Source organism: Alosa sapidissima, chromosome 24 (assembly GCF_018492685.1).
Source record: "Alosa sapidissima isolate fAloSap1 chromosome 24, fAloSap1.pri, whole genome shotgun sequence".
In the NCBI taxonomy this organism is placed as follows: domain Eukaryota; kingdom Metazoa; phylum Chordata; class Actinopteri; order Clupeiformes; family Clupeidae; genus Alosa; species Alosa sapidissima.
Genome location: NC_055980.1, coordinates 13432946 through 13454278, shown reverse-complemented (window position 1 = coordinate 13454278; position 21333 = coordinate 13432946). Strand labels below are relative to the sequence as shown.

Genomic DNA, 21333 nt, shown 5'->3' with positions numbered 1-21333 from the left:
CTTTCAATACGTATTCAGTTACAGAATACATGCCCAAAAATGTAGTAACGTATTCTGAATACTTAGATTACTTCCGCATTGAATTGCATTTTATAAGTGTATGAATGCGGCCATCAAATCCTGCTTAGGCCTACTAAACAGTAGCCTGACGAGCCAGACCCACATTAAAATGTAGGGTCTGGGCACTCACCGTTGGCAGTGCTCAGTCCGAGGGGCGCGATAATCGGTTGTCTTTCAAATTCCCTCTGCACGCAAAAGGACAGCGCTATCCCATGCGTTTTCCCACCAGCTGAGCTAGTTGGCCAGTTCAAACTTTTGCCAACTTAAAACGAAGCCAACGGAGAGTTGCTAGACTAGCCCTGAGGGTGCGTCTAGATTTCTAGGCTAACTAAACAGGCCTATTCTGGTGTGTTCTTCTGTTCCAAATGGCTGACGTGTTAGGCCCACATAGGAGAATGTAAAAAGTCAACTAAGCTACGTGATACAACTTTAAGATAGCAAGGTGACCACTAAAACTACAGCAGGCGACGGCTAATTAAAACAAACAAAATAAATAGGCACTTTAAGGGAGTAGCCAGAAATTATAATTAAGGTGTTCCTGGGAGTTCGGTGGCATCAACCCAGTACAAGTGAGGGGCACATATGACAGGTGGAACGCAAATGACCTGTAAATGTAAACACTATGGGCTACTGTATATCAGTGCTCTCAAAATGAACGTGATCGCGTAATGACAATCAAAACCGCACGTTAAAATATGCTACTGGCAAGAATAATTCTTCAGAGGCTGCACCATATAATTCATTTTAAAATGTAAATGTAGATCAAATTAGAAAAAATAATAATCCATAAAGCTATTTTAAGTTAGAATAAAAAACTTAGAATGCAGTGCCTATTTTAGAGATTGGTTTTATTGTAGGTCTAAATCAACACGTAACTTGGCTTTGTTTATTGCTTAGCAAACTGTGTAACCGATTGGCCGAAGTAGCCTGAGCTATTAACCCATTTCACCCCATCGGTCACAATTGTGAGCCTCTAAAACTGTAACTGGGGAATATCCCAATACTCTTTCAGTAAATATTGAAACAATAGAGTGTTTCAATGAAATGTGTGCCGTGTCAAATGTTTTGAGTAAATGGTCACATGACCAGAGCTGTTTACTTCCTGGTTGCACCTTGAGAAGAGGATGATGGCCTCACAGCTCCCAAATAAAAGGTTTTTAAAGTATGTTAAAATAAACATAGGACAAATATTTTTTGTACACATGGTCTTTAAGGTGTCGAGTTATGATATATACATCTATAATTATTCAAATGTCGTTGGTGTGTTTGCTGAATGAGTAAACATGTTAACGGTCACAATAGTGACCGGTGGGATACAATGTTGTATCTAGATGCACACATACTTCTACACCTACAAACACACACACACATATACATACTCATACATACACACATACAGAGACATACACACACACATACACACACTCACACATACACTCACACACACATACACACAGATATACACACACACAGACATACACTCACACACATACACATAGACATATTCACATATTCATACACAGACACACACAAATACACACATACACACAGATATACATTAACAAACACAGATATACACACTCAGACATACACTCACACACAGACAAAAACACACACACAGACATACACACTCAGATACACACTCACAGACATACACACTCACATACAAACACAGACATACACACTCAAGGTGACTTCACATTGCACGCGACATGCACTTTGCCTGCTGCTCTCACACACCCACCTGCAGATACACACACACATACATATATGTATGTGTGAGTGTATGTCTGTGTGTGTGTGTGTGTGAGTGTATCTGTGTGTGTGTGTGAGTATCTGTGTGTGTGTGTATGTCTGTGTTTATTTACCAGGAGCTTCGGCTCGTTAAAATAGAACCCTGAATGTGTATGTCTGTGCGTGCGTGTGTGCCTGCATGTAGTTGTGATATATATATACACACACACGTATCTGCATGGGGTGTGAGTGTTAGTGTGCATAGTGTGTGTGTGTGTGTGTGTGTGTGTATATACACATACATACAACATGCACACTAACTCACCCCATGCAGATACACAGACAGACCATATACACTAACTCACAACTACATGCAGACACACACGCACATACACATTCAGGGTTCTATTTTTCATATTTGTTATTGCCATTGGTCTCAGTGTTCATATCAGTTTGAAAAGTCCTGTAAGAATACCTTTATTTTAACAAAAAAGCAATTTGAGCAACCTTTAATTGAGTATACGCACAATTGTGATCTACTTTTCTACATAAAAAAAAAAAAAAAAAAAAAAATTAGACAAACAGAGAGACGATCCGAACAGGAGCAGAGAAACAGGAGGGTAGAAATACACAAAGCAATTAACAGAGAGACAGAGGACTGGATGAAACCAACGAGACAATAACAGGGAACAGGTGAGGAGGCAGAAATGGAGGGAAAACAAACAAGACAGGAAGCACAGACCAAATAAGGAGACAAAGACAGATGACAGGCAGGTAACACAAAGCACATGGGGAACAGGCAAAAACAAACACAGGACAATACACAAAATGGCCACCAGGGTGGCACAAACTCCAACAGTCCGGGCCAGATCCTGACACAAATGGTCATTTCAGGGTCTCCGATGACGCGTCCATAATGCGCGCTGGCTGCGTTTTGAGGCTAGTGCAAGACGGCGGGGCTTGGATTTAAACATGTAAACAATTTCATCATAGATTGAAATCAGGAGCTTCTGGGAAATGGAGTTGCCTTAATTTATTTAGAGAGTGAATAAACTTATGAAACAGAGAACTATCGTCATGTAATCCACTGATTTCAACAATGTAACTGTATTCTAAATACCAACTATTCCGTTACTCCCCAACACTGCACACAAGACCTATGAAAATATTACAAACAAATGAAAATGAAGGAAAGAAAAGAAAAGAGAGCATGGGCAAGAATAGTTAAGTGTGCAGTCACCTGATAAACCTGACAAGCAGAGTCGTTAGCGGTGTATTGTGTTTGTTTTGATTAATGTTGACAGGTCTGGTTGCTGATTAGCCACTTCTTTAGATTGGATTTGAATATATAGAATTGATTATAATTAACTCAACACCATGACAAACATAATCACACAATAGACGAGTATACAAATCATTATGTAAATCATGTTGTGGCCTACTACAGTATTATTACATTATTATTGCATAGATGGTCATTGAATAGGTTTCAGGATGCGCAGGGGAGCTATTTTAAACATCATCCTCAGTTGATTAATTAGGAACGTATTCTAGTCTCGTCATCCATATTCACGCCATGCGTTTTGCTTTGACAGCCGCGCAGCAATTTAAAATTGTAATCGGGCTTAATAAAACAGACAGGTCATACTTATGTTAAAGGTTACTCTTGGGAATGATGCTTACTGTATCAGAAGGAACTGTGAACATGGACCTGACCAAAGCGCACGTGAGCAGCCTCGTGAGTAATTGTACCAACTCTCTGTAGCACCCGCCTCCCGTGGTCATTTTAACTCAAAAAACAGTATGTTAGTGTCACCACCCACTAAACCGCAGTAGACCTACTTAATTAAACAGTGGTTATGTCTCCGATTGCTCCACCAACTTTCCCCTACTGTATTTGAACTGTAGACTACAACAAGTAGCTTAAACCATTATTTTTCTACGGCTGAACTTGGTAAAATGAATGAACAAAGACTAAAAGTGTAGGCCTAGACTGGTTATGGGTACCAGGATATTTTAAACATCTCACAAATTTAACTCACACATTAACTCAAAGACCCTGAATCATAAACACTAGTCTGTCTAGGATCCGTCTCACTTCCGATCAGAGAGCTAAACGTTTGGGAAATCACTCTTCTTTCAAAGAACCTAATGCAATGCAGAGGGGAGGAGTTTGGATTTGGAGGCTGTTGCTGAGACAAGCCACGTTTTCAAGCAACCCAGATCCCGCGTTTGTGTGTGTGAGAGAGTGTGAAGAAGAGATAGCACACCTACACCTGGATTATCACTCACGGAACAAACTAGCAACATTTCTGGACAGACACACAGCATACTCTTGCAGAAGTCGTAGAGGAACATTTTTATGTTTTGTTTTTGGATTTTTGTTTTGTTGTTGTTTTTTTACCTCAGGCTAAGTCAAACACTTAAGAACATATCTGCATCTTGAGACAAGTAAGGTAAGTTGACTTTGACTATCATCATAATTACATATTACATGCAGGCTGTAATGTCCTAGTGTGGTCCAGTTTTGTTTATGATGTGTTGAAGTGGTGTAGTTTTAAAATGGAACGACAATTTGAGGATGAAAATGACTGTTAAATGTGCTTTGTGCCAACAAATGGTATTTTTGCACTTTCGTGTTGGCTACTGTAGTCATTAATAATAACATATAATTTACAACAAACAGTATTACAAAATCACATGATTTGAGGTACACAGACATGCATGTGGATAATGTCAAGCACTTACCCTGATTTTGAGCCTAACCTACCCACATAAATATGCAGAATGTAATAATCAGTCGCTCATTTTTTCCCCTTTTCTTTTGCACTGAAGGTTAATTCAGTGAAAGCATATCATGGGTTGGCCACTTCAGGTTTTATAATCTTCAATCCAATTCGGACCAAACGTTAAAAGACGCACCGTGGCCCTGTGGGGACCCTGACGACGTTCCTTGAGAGAAGCTGAAGATTGACTGGCCATGTCTTTCTGGGTGATCTTACCCATCAGTTTACCTGTCTTCACCATCACAGGAATTTGGGTGGTGTAAGTTCACATCTTTGCTTTCATTATCATGTACCGTGTTTGTGTAGTAGAAAGACTGGAAACACCATACTTAGATAGTCAGTATACAGACTTCACGGGTCATTGTCATGTCATCACCCAGCCCCTAACCCTATAATGTTAACCAAGTTGTTGTTAACAGTGTGTCAATGATGTTTATTTACAATAAGCATCTGTAGATATGAGAGAGCAGTAAAGTGATCCGAAGTGAAGTAAAGTGTGACCAAAAGACTCTAGAGTGGATGGGTTTATGACTGGCACCTGTTCCTTATTATTTAAAGCACAGGGCAGATGACAGCCAGCTGGCTTGATAGCATTGCTTGTTGTGTATCATTGCAAACTTTTGCAAGACTTGTGGCATAAGCTGTTGTTAGCTAATAACACTGGTATGCTGCCATGCATCTGTGTATATCTAAAGGCGAATGCACACCTGGCCGACTTCAAAGCACATGGTGCGTTTACTGGCTGTCTGTTGAGTCCTGCTGGGTCACTTTGTGTTGGCTGTGTGGACGGAAAAAACGTTGCTCTACTATGCATATAGCAATGACTGTATGCAGTGATTTCAAAGGTTGTGGGTTTAATTCCTATCGCTGAAAATTCATCGTCATTCTTCAGAGCTTAACTTTGATTTTTGGCTTAGACTTTTAGAAATACAAATGTTACTCCTAAAACAGTGTGCAATTAACACATTCATGGAATTCTCCTCAGCAAACTAGCAAATTCCTCAACACAATTCTCAAACATTTGGCAATGTTTATTTTATTTATTTATTTATTATAAAATTTCCCTCGGGATGGCTTGAATTTCCCTCAGGATGAATAAAGTATCTATCTATCTATCTATCTATCTATCTAAGTTTAGCTCAGAGGAATAGTAACCTGTGTGCAATAACATACAGTATATATTAAATGGATAAAGTTACAGTAAATGACTGCAGTTGAGTTATCTAATATAGGGGTCATTTCAACATGCTGAGTCTTCACAGATTGAGCATCGGCTCTTCCTCTGCTCCTTGGTTAGTTGCTGTTGAGAGTGTATGTGTGTGTGTGTGTGTGTGTGTGAGAGAGAGAGAGAGAGAGAGAGAGAGAGAGAGAGAGAGAGTGAGTGTGTCTGAGGGAGAGCTCAGGCTGGCACTAAAGCCATACTTCATCTCAGCCTTCAGCAGAGTATGCTGCTTACCTTTGGACAAAAAAACCTTGCTAACATAAATATTAAGCAGAGATGTAAAGTGTTGCTCTTCTTTGGAACAAGCCTTCAATTATGGGGTTCTCTGCATATAGCTATTGTACTTTTCAAAAATAATTAATGGAATTATTTAAACACAAGCTGAAAATACAGCTCACATTTGCACTTGTTTGTGAGTAACATTATTGTGAGTACAGTTGGCGGCTGATTTTATTGTGTATGTCTGGCTGTGTCTGTGAACACCTGCAGTATATGACCCAAAGACTTTATATAATACCTGTGCCTTTATCAGGCCATAGAATATTCTGGAGGAGAGGACATCTAAGGAATGAAACACGTTACACACTGTTAGAAAAGCAAGAACATCGTTATAGAGTCACTCAACTCGGCAGGGAGTTAACTGTCCAACTCTTACTAACTGGCTAAGGAGAAGGCAGTCTGCTAAGATATGCACACTCAGAAGTTCACAAGTGAGCATGCTAACTGGAATTTGAAGACAGGAAACAGGACTACAACCACAACCGATTTCCAGCACAGATATTCAGTCAGTCTCTGTTATGGGGCATGTGCTGGGTTGGCATTTAAATTCTTATCTTGTGAGAGTTACATAGTGACATCTTACCAATTGAACTGTACCAATGTGCCTAGCACATTCATCCTGTATGTACACACACACACACACACACACACACACACACACACACACACACACACATACAGACTCATCAGTTTGTGTTAAATATTTTACTTCTACAAAGTATTACTTTGAAAAGTTGATTTGAATATAGTACAGCTTAATAGTTACTGAAATCAGTTAGTTAGTCATATCAGACGTATGAACAGGCGTTAGTGTTTGACAGGGTCTGATGTCATGGGAGAGTAACCTGCAGCACAGACAGGTCGCGAGTTTCTCCAGGACCCCAGCTGGGCTTGGCACTAGGACAAAGTTGAGGCCAGGTTGAGCCACAAATCCATGCAGACAGGTTAATAAGAAATCTCCAAGATCTCTCCCTCTCTCCTCCTCTCTCTCTCTCTCTCTCCCCCTGTCTCTTTCTCTCTCTCACACACACACACACACACAAACACATGCACATGCACACACCATACATTCGTGATACATATAAATATGCACACACACACAGACATGGTCTCATCTGCACACATGTGATGATTTATGTGATGATAAGACTGAATCGAATGTATTTTTTTCCTTCGGCAGATACGCCATGGCTCTGTACAACCAGCATGTCTGTCCAGTAAGCAACTGGTGAGTTGACAGTTCATCACATTTCTCCCGACACATTAATACTGACCCCTGTCTCGTCTGTGATCTTTGCCTTGCTCGTTTAAACAAAGAGATTCAGATCCCCCCCTTGGATGTTTGCGGAGATATTGATCCTAGTAGTCTTGATGCAACAGATCCACAGACTGCCTATTCATGTTTGAGCCAGTTTGGTGAGATTGATTTAAGGCAAAGTAGAGCTCCCAACTCCCAGTCTTTGAATCTCTTTGCTCAGGCTGATAAATGATAACACTTTTAAGATAGTGTCCGTCTTATGTGAAAAAGAAGAGTTTGTGATGATCTGTCCTTATCTGATCTCATGGCCTCTCCACTCCTACTTAGTATACAGATGACGCTTTAGTGTGCGACTCTACAAAGGAGACAGGGTCGGGGGTGATGTGAGTGTGACAGTCAGGGGTCAAGGTGTGTGGAGAAAGAGGCGTGTATTTGCAAAGGCCAGCGTACAGTGGCTTATGAGTAACCCCAGGTTACGAGGTCTTTCTGTACAGGTGACGCACGTCTTGACCGACGCACATCTTGACGCACATTCTGAAAGGGCCAAGAAGAGCCAAGAGTGAGTGAGTGGTCATGCATACGAAAGGACCTGTGATTGGCCAACTTACTAGGCTAACATAGCTGAATTTGTGAAGAATATTAAAGTAATTTGTTATAATAATGTAATAGTAACAGAAGACTTTGCTCTAACACTTGGCATTAACACTTTTGGGGCAATTTCATGGTACTGTTATTGTACATGTTACTGTGACTGTGTGACAATGTAAATCATACATCAGCGGTGAGAACAGCGCCCCCTACATCAGAGGATGGAACAACGCCTGGGTCGACTCTGTGTTGTGAAAAAGACAGAGGCCCCTGGACAACCACAAACTCTCCCCCTTGTAAACGTCACAACAGCAATATGTCTTGATGACAGGACACATTTCCTGAGCTTGACTTCCACCCAGTGTCAAAGAGCACAACACACCGCAACAACAACACAAAGAGGGACACAAGAATAGAATCCAAGAGGATGTGTGTGTGTGTGTGTGTGAGAGAGAGAGTGTGTGCGCGTGCGTGCGTGCGCGTGTGCATGCGTGTGTGTATGTATGTGTGTGCGTGTGTGTGCTCCCCCACCCAAACATAGCCTGTAGGCAACTGCAAGTCAATGTTTCTTACATAATCGTGTAGCTTTGGGAGCATTCTGAATCTACTCTGTGAGGGAGTCTCTGCTTTAGTTCTGATTATGCAGTACCATTTATTCACTGTCAGAAACACAACTGAGGAAGTACTGCACATCTGAATGAACGCCCAGTAGTCCAGCTGACCAAGCAAGGTGTTCCCAGGCTTGAAGCATGTTGAGTCTTGACCGGAACCACTCTCAGCAATGCTAAGCACTCACTTCTGTTAACGTTTCAAACAAAACAGAGAGCTAGCTCGTCCCTCCCTCCCGCTCCTTCTCATGTAATTGAAACTGACATGAACGCGCATCTCGTCGGTGATTGGCTGGAACAGTTTGTTAGGTTTCATGGTCCAGGCTGGACCAAGCTGTTTTTGTTGCCGTTTTTGGAGCCTGGAGCTTTGGATTTTTTTGCAATGTATTTAGGGGACAGACAGCTAGCGGATCGTGAGGACATGTTTGCTGTATGTGGCAAAAAATGTTTTAGCTTAAAAAAACGCGTAACGTGACTTAAATCACCTTTAACAGAGTGTAGTGTGTCCTTTAGTGGTGACGCTCAGTTCTAGTAAGTAGATTCCAGTTTGGCGAACACTGCTCTCTCTCTCTCTCTTTTTCTTTCTCTTTCTCTCTCTAAAAGAGCATAGTGCCGATTAAAGCAACACTGTGTAGCTCTTAAACTCATTCTGCAAAACTATTTTAGATAATACACTAACTTATGGAGAATCGCATCTACAGGCATTGACAATTTGTAGTTTCTCTGTCGCTCTGTGTCTATCTCTGTGTGTGTCTCAGTGCCCCGGGGGTTTAGTCTCAATACTGAGAATGATTAGTCACTCAGTGATCACAGATATCTGTTGATATGATCAGGTCTGTGTTATTGTGTTACTGTGACTATTTGCTCAGTGATGTTTATATGACAGTATGTGGGGGTGTGAGACTGCAGCTGTTTAAGAGACCGTACTGCTCAGGCTTAGTGAACAATGGGCAGTGGTTATGGGATGTGTATCTTCTTGTGCATTTTTCACATGTTGATGTAAATAAAGATAAAAACTTGTGTGTGTATGTTTGTGTGTGTGTGTGTGTGTTTGTGTGTTGGCAGGTATTATAACCAGTCCTGTGAGCAGCCCCTGCACTTACAGACTGATCCAGTACTCTGCTGTACGCTGGATAATGTACCACTCATCAGGTAAGAGCTAGGCCCATTTTAAATCTAAATGTAAAAGTGCTGGTCTGGGAATATATATATATGTATATATATATATATACATAAAAACTGGGATCAAAAAGCTTAAGAGATCCTTTCACTATCCTTTCCCTCTCTCTATCTCCTTTTACTCAAGCCTCTCTCTCTTTTTTCTCTCACTCTCTCTCGTTTCTCATCTCTCTCTGTCTTTTTCACTCTTGTTATCTATTTGACAGGCTTTCACATGTTTCTGGGTCTCAGGAATTCTCAGGATGAGACCTCTGCACTATGGCAGGATGTTTGCATCTAAATGTGCATGTCTCTGTGTGTGTGTGAGACAGACAGAGAGAGAGAGAGAGAGAGAGAGAGAGAGAGAGAGAGAGAGCACACGTGTGTGTGTGTGTGTGTGTGTGTGTGTGTGTGTGTGTGTGTGTGTGTGTTTTAACAGGCCTTTTAAGGATAATCTTGTCAGCAGAAACTGAGAATGTAAACAATCAGTGTTATTGTTCTTTAAAGAGCCATTTGGGCTTCATCCTCAGCCTATGACCCGAGGACCTGAGATACCTTTGGCCTATATTTTACCGCACTTATCACTTTACAGTGCTGGGCTGGAAAGCTATCTGAGAACCAAGCCTTTGAAAGCACTGTCTGAGTAAGGCCACATATAGGGAAACTGTCTGTTTAGTGGCCTACTTTAAGCTTTGTGTTATCTGATCTTGTGGTTAGAGAACCTTTTGAGAGTGTTGGTCCTGTTCTATACTGTGTTTACAGCAGGATTGTAATGTAGCTGAGGCAGTTTTGTGTGTGTGAGCAATGTGCATGTGCATGTGCATGTGCATGTGTGAGTGTCTGTGTGTGTGTGTGTGTGTGTGTGTGTGTGTGTGTGTGTGTGTGTGTGTGTGTGTGTGTGTGTGTGTCTGCAATCCATGCTTCAGAGTGTTGTGCCGTCTCGCTGTGTGGTCTAGTCCAGAAGAACTGTTTTCCTTCCCAGCATTCCATGGGAGCAGGAAGTGGTGTGGCATTGGTACAGCTCCTGTTGTGAGGGGCATGGCTCCAGGGCACATATTAAATCCTGGCATGGGCACAGGTGCCAGCCCACCTTCCCACTCACCCTCCAACCTCTCATCCTCCCTCTGTGCTGTATTACAGAAACGGCTCCTCACAGGTTCTTAAGAGTTCTCTTCACAAATTAACCCTCGGAGGAACCATTAAGAGACCATAGAGGGCGCTTAAGGGAAACCTTAAGGTCTCTATATACAAATCGAACCTCAAACAGATCTGCAAACACGTTTTATTGTAATGTTATATGGAGCGACTGTGATGCTTCCTCTATGTACATACTGCTGGCAGGTTCATGGTCTTGGTGTCAGTCTCTGACTGGAGATGGTGGACATGTCGGTACTGTTCCTGGATAGATGACAATGACCCAGCAGCTTCATAGATTTTGTATTAACGGGAAAAGGATAAACCATTTTAACATCTCTCTCTCTCTCTCTCTCTCTCTCTCTCTCTCTCTCTCTCTCTCTCTCTTCTCTCTCTCTCCATCTATCTCCCTGCAGTAAGTGTGGAGCTCTTCCACCTGAGAGCTGTTTGTTCAGTCTGATCTGCAGCACTGGCTCCTTCATGGGTAAGAAAGCCCTCACACACACACACAAATACACACACACACACACACACACACACACACACACACACACACACACACACACAGACACACACACACACACACACTCGAGTCACACTCACACATACACACACACACACACACACACACACATCAATACTCTCTGTATTACTATTGATGCTACTGACCCCTGCATTAAGAATTTTCATTCCAAAGTTCAGAGGATGCAGGCTTCTGGGTCAGACCCCATTGGAAAGATAAGGTGGCCAGTGTGAGCTAGTTAAAACTAGTAGCCCATCTGTCTGGGCAACCTAGTCTCATTAGCGAAACGTTTCCCTGGGAACGTTTTCGCAGACCCAGCTAAACGTACCACCAGGTACATCTCTGAGGTGCAAAATGGCCAGCGGTGGTGCTAAAGAGAGATGTTTAGACATTGTTTACTACAATTAGGTCTGGTCGAACTAGAGCTTAAAAGTATTCTTTGGTTACCAAACCAAAGTTTTTAGTTTTAATAGTGATTATTTCTCGCTAAGTTTTACAAAATATAAGGACACAAACCCTGAACTTAGTTGTTAATACAGGAATACTGCCGTCTATGAGTTTGCTTTGTCATCTTGGCGCACGACCGGACTCTAACCTTTGGTTTGGTAACCAAAGAATACTTCTGTACTCTGCTCAAGTACGATCTACAGTAGTTAAGGTAGTTATTGCTAACATTCAACCACAACTCTCTCATCTCAATCACCCATTTCGTTTACACTCAGCTGTCCTCTTCAGGGTGGCATTTACATTTAGTCATTCAGCTGACACTTTTATCTACAGTGGAACAATCAAGGTATAGTGTAACTAGGACATGTTAGTGCAGCATGTGGCAAATCTGGTTGTGAACACTGCAACACAGCTGGATCATAGCCCCCAGTAGGTCCAAACATTTGCGAGAGAGAGAGAGAGTGTGGTCAGATATGCTGTTAGAACGCCATGTCTGTTCCCTGGCTGTTTAAAGTAAGCCATGCAGAACAAGTGACTTTGACCCTTCTAAATTGAATTCAGAAAAAAATATTAAAACATGTCTTGCAGATGGTGATTTTTTTTTTGTCACAAATAAAAGGAAAGGGATTGTGTGTCAACTCAATGACGTGTTTCCCACAAATCTATGCATACTTGAACATCTTGTCCAAAGTCAGTGTTTATGTAGCAAAGCCCCCAAAAAGTCCAGTTTCCTCAATTTAAGTCCAGGAGAGTTCAGTTTCCCGCCTCTCAGGCCGATAGCCGATGGCCTCTGCCAGGTTCCACTCCATAACCTCTTCTATGATGAGTCAGAACATTCCAGAACCCTCCTGAAAGTTTCATCAAGAGTCAGACTTGCAGATTTCGCATTTCGTAACATAAGCCAGTTATGAAGAAAATGTCAATGCAATTCCTCTGCGATTGTCATTCTTCTGGTGCCATTTTTAATGTTTTTTTTTTCTCCTTCTTTGGACCGACTGCTTGAGCATCAACTCGTCTTAGCTGTTTATTGTTTTTTTTTTCTGTGCAAGAACACATTCAAAAAGCTTCTTGCATAATCCCAAGCATTGGCACAGGTCCCAGATCAGATAGCAACAGGCAGACTTTTAAAAAATGTCCAAGACACAGCAACCCACCCCTTAGGTGAACACAGTGAAATAATGGTGCAATTAAACAGTTTAAATAAGCAATGCCCCCCCCCCACCGTGAGGAACGTTTGAGGAAGACGGTACTCCCACTTTTGCGGAACAGTAGTGGAAGTAAGTCTGCTGGTGGCTGACAATAGACAAAGACGTCCTGGTCACTGGTCACGTAGTCACCACCCTCCTCACATCACACCCTACAGGCTAACTCACAATGGAGGTCTTGCAGGAATACAAAGCTTCTGCTGCTATTTGTCTTCTTGGGGAAAAAACATTGCATGTAGTGTTCCGGTGTTACCTAATCTAAGATGCGAGGCTGATTTGGGAGCACAGATATTAGATTCTTTTGTTCTATTATTTTCTATTTATTTATACTCGTAATTTGTTCAAATATATGTGTGTGTGTGTGTGTGTGTGTGTGTGTGTGTGTGTGTGTGTGTGTGTGTGTGTGTGTGTATGTGTTATTTTAGCAGTGTGAGCATCTGTGTATGCGTGTGTGTGTGTGTGTGTGTGTGTGTGTGTGTGTGTGTGTGTGTGTGTGTGTGATTACCATAATATCCTGTCAGACCTTTGCAATTTTCACCTGCTGAGAGCTGATTCACCTTTACGAGGCGCAGAAACAGAAGCCTTTTCCTTAGTCTTTTCCAAAACAACCCTCATGGGTGATCTGCTCTCTCAGTAGACTCACTACATGAATCCCATAAGAGCCAGCTCTTTCCACCACACAACCGACTGCATGTGTGCAATGCAACACACAGTCCAGATCTCGGAGTTAAAATTAGTTTCCAACTGTGGCTGACTTCTGTGATTAACATGTCGCAACACTGAAACGTAGCACTTAAATGGAGCACTGAACGGTATTATGAGACAGCTGCTGAGCTAAGATACATAAGATACAAACCGATAAGAAGTGCATGTAGATGTTCACCTTTAACCCCTTTTCCCTGTCCCCATCTGACATAAACTCACTCTCTCTCTCTCTCTCTCTCTCTCTCTCTCTCTCTTACTCTCTCTCTCTCACACACACACACACACACACACACACACACAGACATACACAACTGCATACATACAGAAAGACAGTAACACACACACACACACACACACACACACACACACACACACACACACACACATGCATACATAAGAAGAGACGGTAATGCAATACGCATGCACATGCACACACACACACACACACACACACACACACACACACACACACACACACACACACACCCAACTGTAGCGATTTAGTTTTGTGTTTGCCACTGTTGCATTACTAATTGTTGCCCCCCCCCCCCCTCTCTTTCAGTGATGCTGATAAGTCTGCTGCGGTACGCCCATGTGATCGACAAGCACCAGAACTGCATACTCAACACAGCCGGTCTCTCCACTGGCTGGATGTGTGCCACAGGCCTCATCATGGTGGGCCACTTCCAGGTGAGAAACACACACACACACACACACACACACATGCACACCTGAATGCACTCCTGAATGCACTACACATAGACATACTGTACCTGAGCATGCTTTGCTGTAATACACCTGAACATGCTATAGGCTAATACTCTTGATCACACATCATAATAAACTTGAATGTACCTGAACTTGTGACACAAGTACACCTGAACAAGATGCACACAAGTACACCTGAATGAGATGCACACAAGTACACCTAAACAAGCTACACACAAGTACACAAGCACACCTGAATGAGATGCACACAAGTACACCTGAACAAGCTACACACAAGTACACAAGCACACCTGAATGAGATGCACACAAGTACACCTAAACAAGCTACACACAAGTACACAAGCACACCTGAATGAGATGCACACAAGTACACCTGAACAAGCTACACACAAGTACACAAGCACACCTAAATGAGATGCACACAAGTACACCTGAACGTGCTTTAGTACCTTGTACAGTATAGTATGTTTACAGTAATGCAGTATGCTTTGTGAAATTATAAAAGATAACAGAGTGAAAATCAGAGGTCCACTCCACATGTTACTGGACTGTAACTGAGTGTCTACCCTGATCACCCTGAGAGTGTGTATTCAGCTGTAGGCTGACCGGCTGAGTTCAGAGCAGACAGCAACATTGATTAGTCCCATATGGATGTGCGAAGACCACTTCAGAGCACTTTAGGCCAAGCTATTGCATAATATAATTTTTTTGTCGACATCAAAGCAATAGACACACACACACACACACACACACAAACACACACAACCCCTTTACGGTTATCCTACGTGGAGAAATTCCCCCCTCCATGTCCGACAATTGTGTTTTGTTTGGAAACCATGGCGCACTCTGGGTTGATGGTTTGTTCTTGTGTACCTGCTGGGTCTTCTGCGGTGCTCTTTAGCTTTTCCTGTTAGCATTTCACTCCATTTGTATCTGCTACAGGCCTACAACAAGAGATCCTTTCGCAGGCCAGCATTACTGATCTGAATTTAATGCGGGCGGTCAGTGGACAGGTAGCCAGTGGAGCTTGACGAGCAATAGAGTCTTCATCCGCCCTTTTGGTTTGACAAGACGCACCGCTGCATTCAGGATCATCTGTAAAGGTGTCACTGTGCCATTAGAAGGCTGTTACAGCAGTTTCAGATTCAGTCAAGCTCCTTTAAAGATAAATGAATAGAGGCAGAGCACAGAGATTTGCAGTGTAGCGATCTTTTTCTGTCCAGTAGGAAATGTGTCTTCATTGCATACTGGAACAAACAGATATTCTGCTGTCCTACGGGTATCATGGTTAGTAGTCAGTAAACAACTGTTGTCTGTTGTTTGTTGGCTTTGTTTGTGTTTTGATTAGACCCAGATGCAGTCTCCAAAAACAGAGCCGACGTCTATGGGCCTTGACACCACTTATTCTGGCCTGTTCTGCAGTGGTGCTTTATAACTAAATACGTTCTGTAATCTAAACCAGACAGCAGTTTGTGCTTCAGGGTGGCAGGGTGGATGGGACGGTGTGTGTGTGTGTATGTGGGGGGGGTTGTCAGTGCAAACATCCCTCCATGTGCCACCTGCTGTGGCTGTCTGAACAGTCACACTGTGAGGCAGGCAAGGTGTGCAACCCTTAAATTATTCCCCCAGTGGACCTTACTCACAGTGCGTGACTCTTAAATCCTTCCCCCCTGGGCCTTACAGGAGTGTGGCCTCTGGTCTCTGGCCATGTTCTTAGTTAGGACATCTCCTTTCATCTCAAAACACTAAAGGCTGGGTCACAGAATGGAAAATGGAAAGTGGACAATGATAAAGAATGGAGAGAGAGAGAATAAGGTTATGGAGTTATAAACTGATGCTGACCTAACAAAAAAGAGTGTTAACAAGATCTCCCCCAAAAATATAAAAAACAGACCAAGAGAAAAATGGGAAGTGGCGCGTTTGATCCTCATACCCCCACTGAGTCCACGGCCTCTGTAGACCTTCCAAGGACATCACATACGATGGAGGCAGGAATGTCGGCGACAGGAGATCTCTTTCATGGAACATTTTCCCTAAACACAGTGTTCAGGAACCCTGTGTCGGAATCTTGCAAAGGCTTTGAGGCGTGCTGTGCATTCCAGGTCTTATAAGGACATGGACTCTGTGTTTTTAAAGGGTGATTTTCGAGAAATGTGAAGGTTTTCATCTCAGTGGAGAATTAGCTGTTAGCATCCCTAGTGAAGTTTGGCTAACCAAAACTTGTGTCAGACCAGGGTCATATCCACCTAAGAACCAGGTGTTGTCTGAAATTTGACAATTGCAGTTCAGTTCAAGCATGTCAGTTTTGATGATTGCTGAATTGAAAACCCGGTACTTCATTTTATGAAGACTTATTATGTATTTATGATGTTAAACCAAGCAATGTTGAACATTTGCCGGAGTGCAATTTTCCCTGTGCTCAGTGTGTCATAGGGAAGGTCCGCTCCTTTTTGTTGAGGAGGTTTAGGCCTCCTTTCCCCTCACTGTTCAGTAGAGGCCAGGTCTGCCATGTTACAGGGCAAAAGAGTCAGTCTAGACTAACCCAGTCTAGAGTAAAAACTCACCCAAAGTCCAACCACTGGTCCTCCATAATTCTTTTGGGGTTGTCTATGAGAACATGTTAGTGACCAGGTGTTACAGTAAAAGCCATTCATACAGTATGTCTCTCTGTCCTTGAGGAGGGCCGCAGGTTATTGACCTGTACAGCAAACTTGGGTGTTCAGAGGTGAACTAAGGCCCCCCGTGTGTCCCAGGCATGTGAGCGGCAACCTTCAGGTTACACAAACACCAGCAGCCTCGTCTGAAGTGGACTGAGGGAGCCACCACCTCTGACTGATAACATTTGGTTTTAGATTCCCTCATTTTTTCCACCATATTCTGACATTTTCTTGATTAAACAACTTATCGGTTGATCGAGGAAATAATCAACAACTTAACTGACTGAAAAAGCACCCTGTGGAATAGTACACCTCTCTTTTCACTCCACTATCCTCCTGTGCATCTTTTTCTGCTGCTTCCGTTACAATTTTGCCGGGATCGATCACAAGCTGGCTTATCCACCTGGCGCGCTATTGGCAGGTTTAAAACGATGACGATAGCTGGATTGGAGTTTTCGTGTCGTTCTGCAAACGTCACCCGGTTCGTTGGTCAGATTGGTGAATGACTATCCAATTGCGTACAGAGTCATTTGAACTATGCCCGTTGATCACGTCTCTTGTGCAGTAGAAAATACATAGCGGACTCCCCAGACCAATGTTCAATCTTAAAAGATTGAGCTTGGTCTGTTGAAAGCCAGACTAGTTTGGACCGGGTGCTTAGAAGAAATTGCTTAGTTTGTTGGCTATGAGAAGTGTTGCCTAGAGTCTACTGCAGAACCCTGTATTTCATGCCTGGACTCTGATTGTATCCTTGTACCCTTGATTGTACTTCCTGGATCTGCCTGTTTATGGGCAATAAATCCTATTTATTTTGTATTGAACTGCTATCTCCAGCCACCTGCTTCCCTCAAACACCACCACATTCTACGTGTGTGCAGGTCTGTGCAGGGTCAGAGGTAATTGTACAGGTAGTTATAACCCCCAAACACACACACACACACACACACACACACACACACACACACACACACACACACACACACACATGCTTCACCCATAGGCCACAGCCCAGTTAGCATTGAAAACCAATAAAGTAACACCGCTACAGTCATGAGTCAGACTCTTACATGTTAACCCTGGCTAGTCTGGGTAGAAATTCTGGGCCAGGTAACCCCCACCTCTAGTGGTCTGTTGACCCCTTTCATAGCTTGTCATCCCCCCAACACACACACCAAGACCCCTGGAAGTTGGGTTAGCCCCTTGAGCCGTGGATCTGCCCAAGGTTTCTTCCTTGGTAAGGGAGTTTTTCCTTGCCCCTGTTGCTCTTTGGTGCTCCTTGTTGGTGCCCCCCCCCCCCAATCCCAATCCTCCCCCACCTTTCTTATGCAGCAATGCCACATAATCTACTAAACCCCTCTTCTACTGCACCCCCCCCCCCCCATAAATGCACAAATAGGCTGACACCAGACATAATTTCACTGCATTTTTTACTTCCAGTAACTATATGCATGTGACAATAAACTTCCTTGTATCCTTGTATCCTTGTATCCTTGTGTGTGTGTGTGTGTGATAAATCCTGCACTTCGGGACTTATATATAATGTGTGTGTGTGTGCGTATTTTCTTAGGTGGACGATACGGAAATCATTCACTAAGTAGGCTACCTGATATATGACGTGTGTGTGTGTGTTCTATTCCTCAGGTGGACTATGCTAAAATCCTGCACTATGTGGGTGCAGGTGTGGCGTTCCCCACCAGCATGCTGTTTGTGGGAGTCCAGACGGCACTGACCTACCGGCTGGCCAAGGCCCAGGCAGACTATCACATCGCCCACATGAGACTCACTCTAGCACTGCTGGCCTTCGTCTCTCTAGTGCTCAGTATCCTTTACAGCAGGAGTGTGTGTGTGTGTGTGTGTGTGTGTGTGTGTGTGTGTGTGTGTGTGTGTGTGTGTGTGTGTGTGTGTGTGTGTGTGTGTGTGTCTGCATTTGAGTATGTATGTGTATGTGTGTGTGAGAGAGAGAATGTGTGTGTGTGTAAGAGAGAGAGAGAGAGAGAGAGAGAGAGAGAGAGAATGTGTGTGTGTGTGTGTGTGTTGGTGTGTGTCTTTGTGTGTGCGTTTGTTTGTATGTATGTGTTTGTGTTTGTATTTGTGTGGTGCAATGGTGTCCATGTGACTTCAGTGTTTATATGTAAGATGAGATTGTTTTTGTGTATGAGATTGCATTGCTTCTGTGTGAGTCTAATATGTTTGTGTGTAGATGTAGATCGGGTGGTGTGTGTGTGTGTGTGTGTGTGTGTGTGTGAGATTGTGTGTGTGTCTATGTGTAATGGGACAAAACAACAAAAAAAAACATAGAATCTCCTTCTAGAAAAAAGTACAGAGCAAAAAATAGAGTGATTCAGCAGGAGAAAAACATTCCACAGTTCTAAGAAAAAACTCCCTGTCATGCTTTTAGCATTACAGCTTGCGCAATGGAGGAGGAATGGAGGAGTGTTGAAGTCATTCATAACGTGAGTGTACTCCGCTGTGGTTCTATGCCATCACAGTCAGGACAAACAGTTCCCAGCCGTCCAAGTGTTTCCAAAAGTATGTTGGCTTCTAATCAACTGATGTTAAGCTGTGCCATGTCTTTTGTCGCCTCCTATTGGTAAAAAGTAACATTGAGGAATAAAATGATCATAGGGTGCTTAATTGTATATTTCAGTTTTTAGAGAGTGTAGGCTTATACAATGGGGATTCTTTTTGCCAATAAGCAATATGGTATTACCGTTTCTGAATGTATGTGAGTGTATGTGTGTGTGTGTGTGTGTGTGAGAGAGAGAGAGACAGTTGACTGTTTTTTTTTTTTTCAAAGTATATTTTTGGCCTTTTTATGCCTTTAATCAGATAGGACAGTGGAGAACGACAGGAAGTGAGTGGGAGAGAGAGTCAGGGTGGGATCCAGAAAGGACCACGGGGCGGGAATCGAACGCCGGCGTACGGTGCAGGTGCCCCAGCCAGTTGCACCACAGCTGGGGCCTAAATTGACTGTTTTTTAACAGGCGCTTTTATCTAAAGTGACACCGACTCGAGTTAGGGGATCAAACCCGGACCGGCAATTATCAAGCGGCGACACTACTGTTACTTCACCACGCTCATGTGTAGATGTCTGTGTATGCATTGATGTGTGTATGATTGTGTGTGTGTGTGTGTACATATGTACTATATGTATGCATGATGTCTGATGTATCTGTATTCACTACAAAGATCATCCTCACTGTGAGCCTTAACCAGCGCCTCCCCAGGTGGTGTATTCTTTGTCCAGGAGAGCTACGTGCTCCAGCACGCTTCCGCCATCTTTGAGTGGATCTTCGCCATCATCATCATGATCTTCTACGGCTCCTTCGCCTTCGAGTTTGACAGCGTGTCTAGCGACACCATCATGGTTCTGGTGCAGGGTGGTTCTAGCAGAGGAGATTCTAGCCTGTCGGTGATAGAGAACAAAGCATCCATGATGAATGGAGGATCTATGCACCTTCAACTGTCTCCTGAGGGCGTCGCCATGCTGTAGAACACCCAACCATTGTGAGGTCACAAGGGCCTTGACCAGTCACATGACAGCAAAGAAAGAAGGATAGAAGAATAAGAGCCAATCAAGTGGTAACTGACATTCAGGTTGTCCAGAGATTGTCTGACCCATCAGGGCGATATAGGGAGATATTGGTGATAACGTTCCTGGACGCCATGGCTTTTCCGCTGGACACATGGTCAAGACATATTTCTTTCTTAGGAGTTGTCTCTTGCATGCCAGACAAAGGCTCACCCACAAGGGCATTGGACCCACAGCACAGTATGTGAGATGCCGTACTGTTGCATTTTGTTCTCCCCAGTAAAGTCTCCATAGGAGTGCTGAGCTAATAACCTCAGTGGAACAGATGTGCGTGTGAGAGCCTTAAACACACAAAATGTATATGACCTTTACATGACCTTGTACGAAGAAAATGCAAACACAGATGTGCCAAAGTGCCTTGGGAGATCAAGCTTGAAAGGGAAAAGACCAAAGTGCCATACTACAATTGCCTATTGCTTTAACAACCAAAATATTCTCAAACACAGTTTATTATACCTCTTCATTCTTTATCATTATGTTATCCTGGGATTTCCTGAATATACTGTATGCATCTGTTAATGCATTATTGTCTGTTCATAACAGATTTTGATTATATAATTTATTAAATTACTGGATTATGCATATTAAATGCGAGGGGATGAAGGACTCAACCATAATATGCCCCAAGAATGCTATAAAGAACTGGTT

General features: G+C 43.0%; 1 protein-coding gene across 1 annotated transcript; it reads left to right on the top strand.

The window, feature by feature from the left end:
- Positions 1-3721: 3721 nt before the first annotated feature.
- Positions 3722-20951, top strand: LOC121699893 (transmembrane protein 150A-like). The gene is made up of 8 exons (XM_042082440.1): positions 3722-4250; positions 4630-4839; positions 7262-7309; positions 9601-9687; positions 11244-11311; positions 14270-14397; positions 18735-18912; positions 20321-20951. The coding sequence occupies exons 2-8, from the start codon at positions 4775-4777 to the stop codon at positions 20584-20586; spliced, it is 840 nt and encodes a 279-aa protein (XP_041938374.1). The 5' UTR covers positions 3722-4250; positions 4630-4774; the 3' UTR covers positions 20587-20951.
- Positions 20952-21333: the final 382 nt, after the last annotated feature.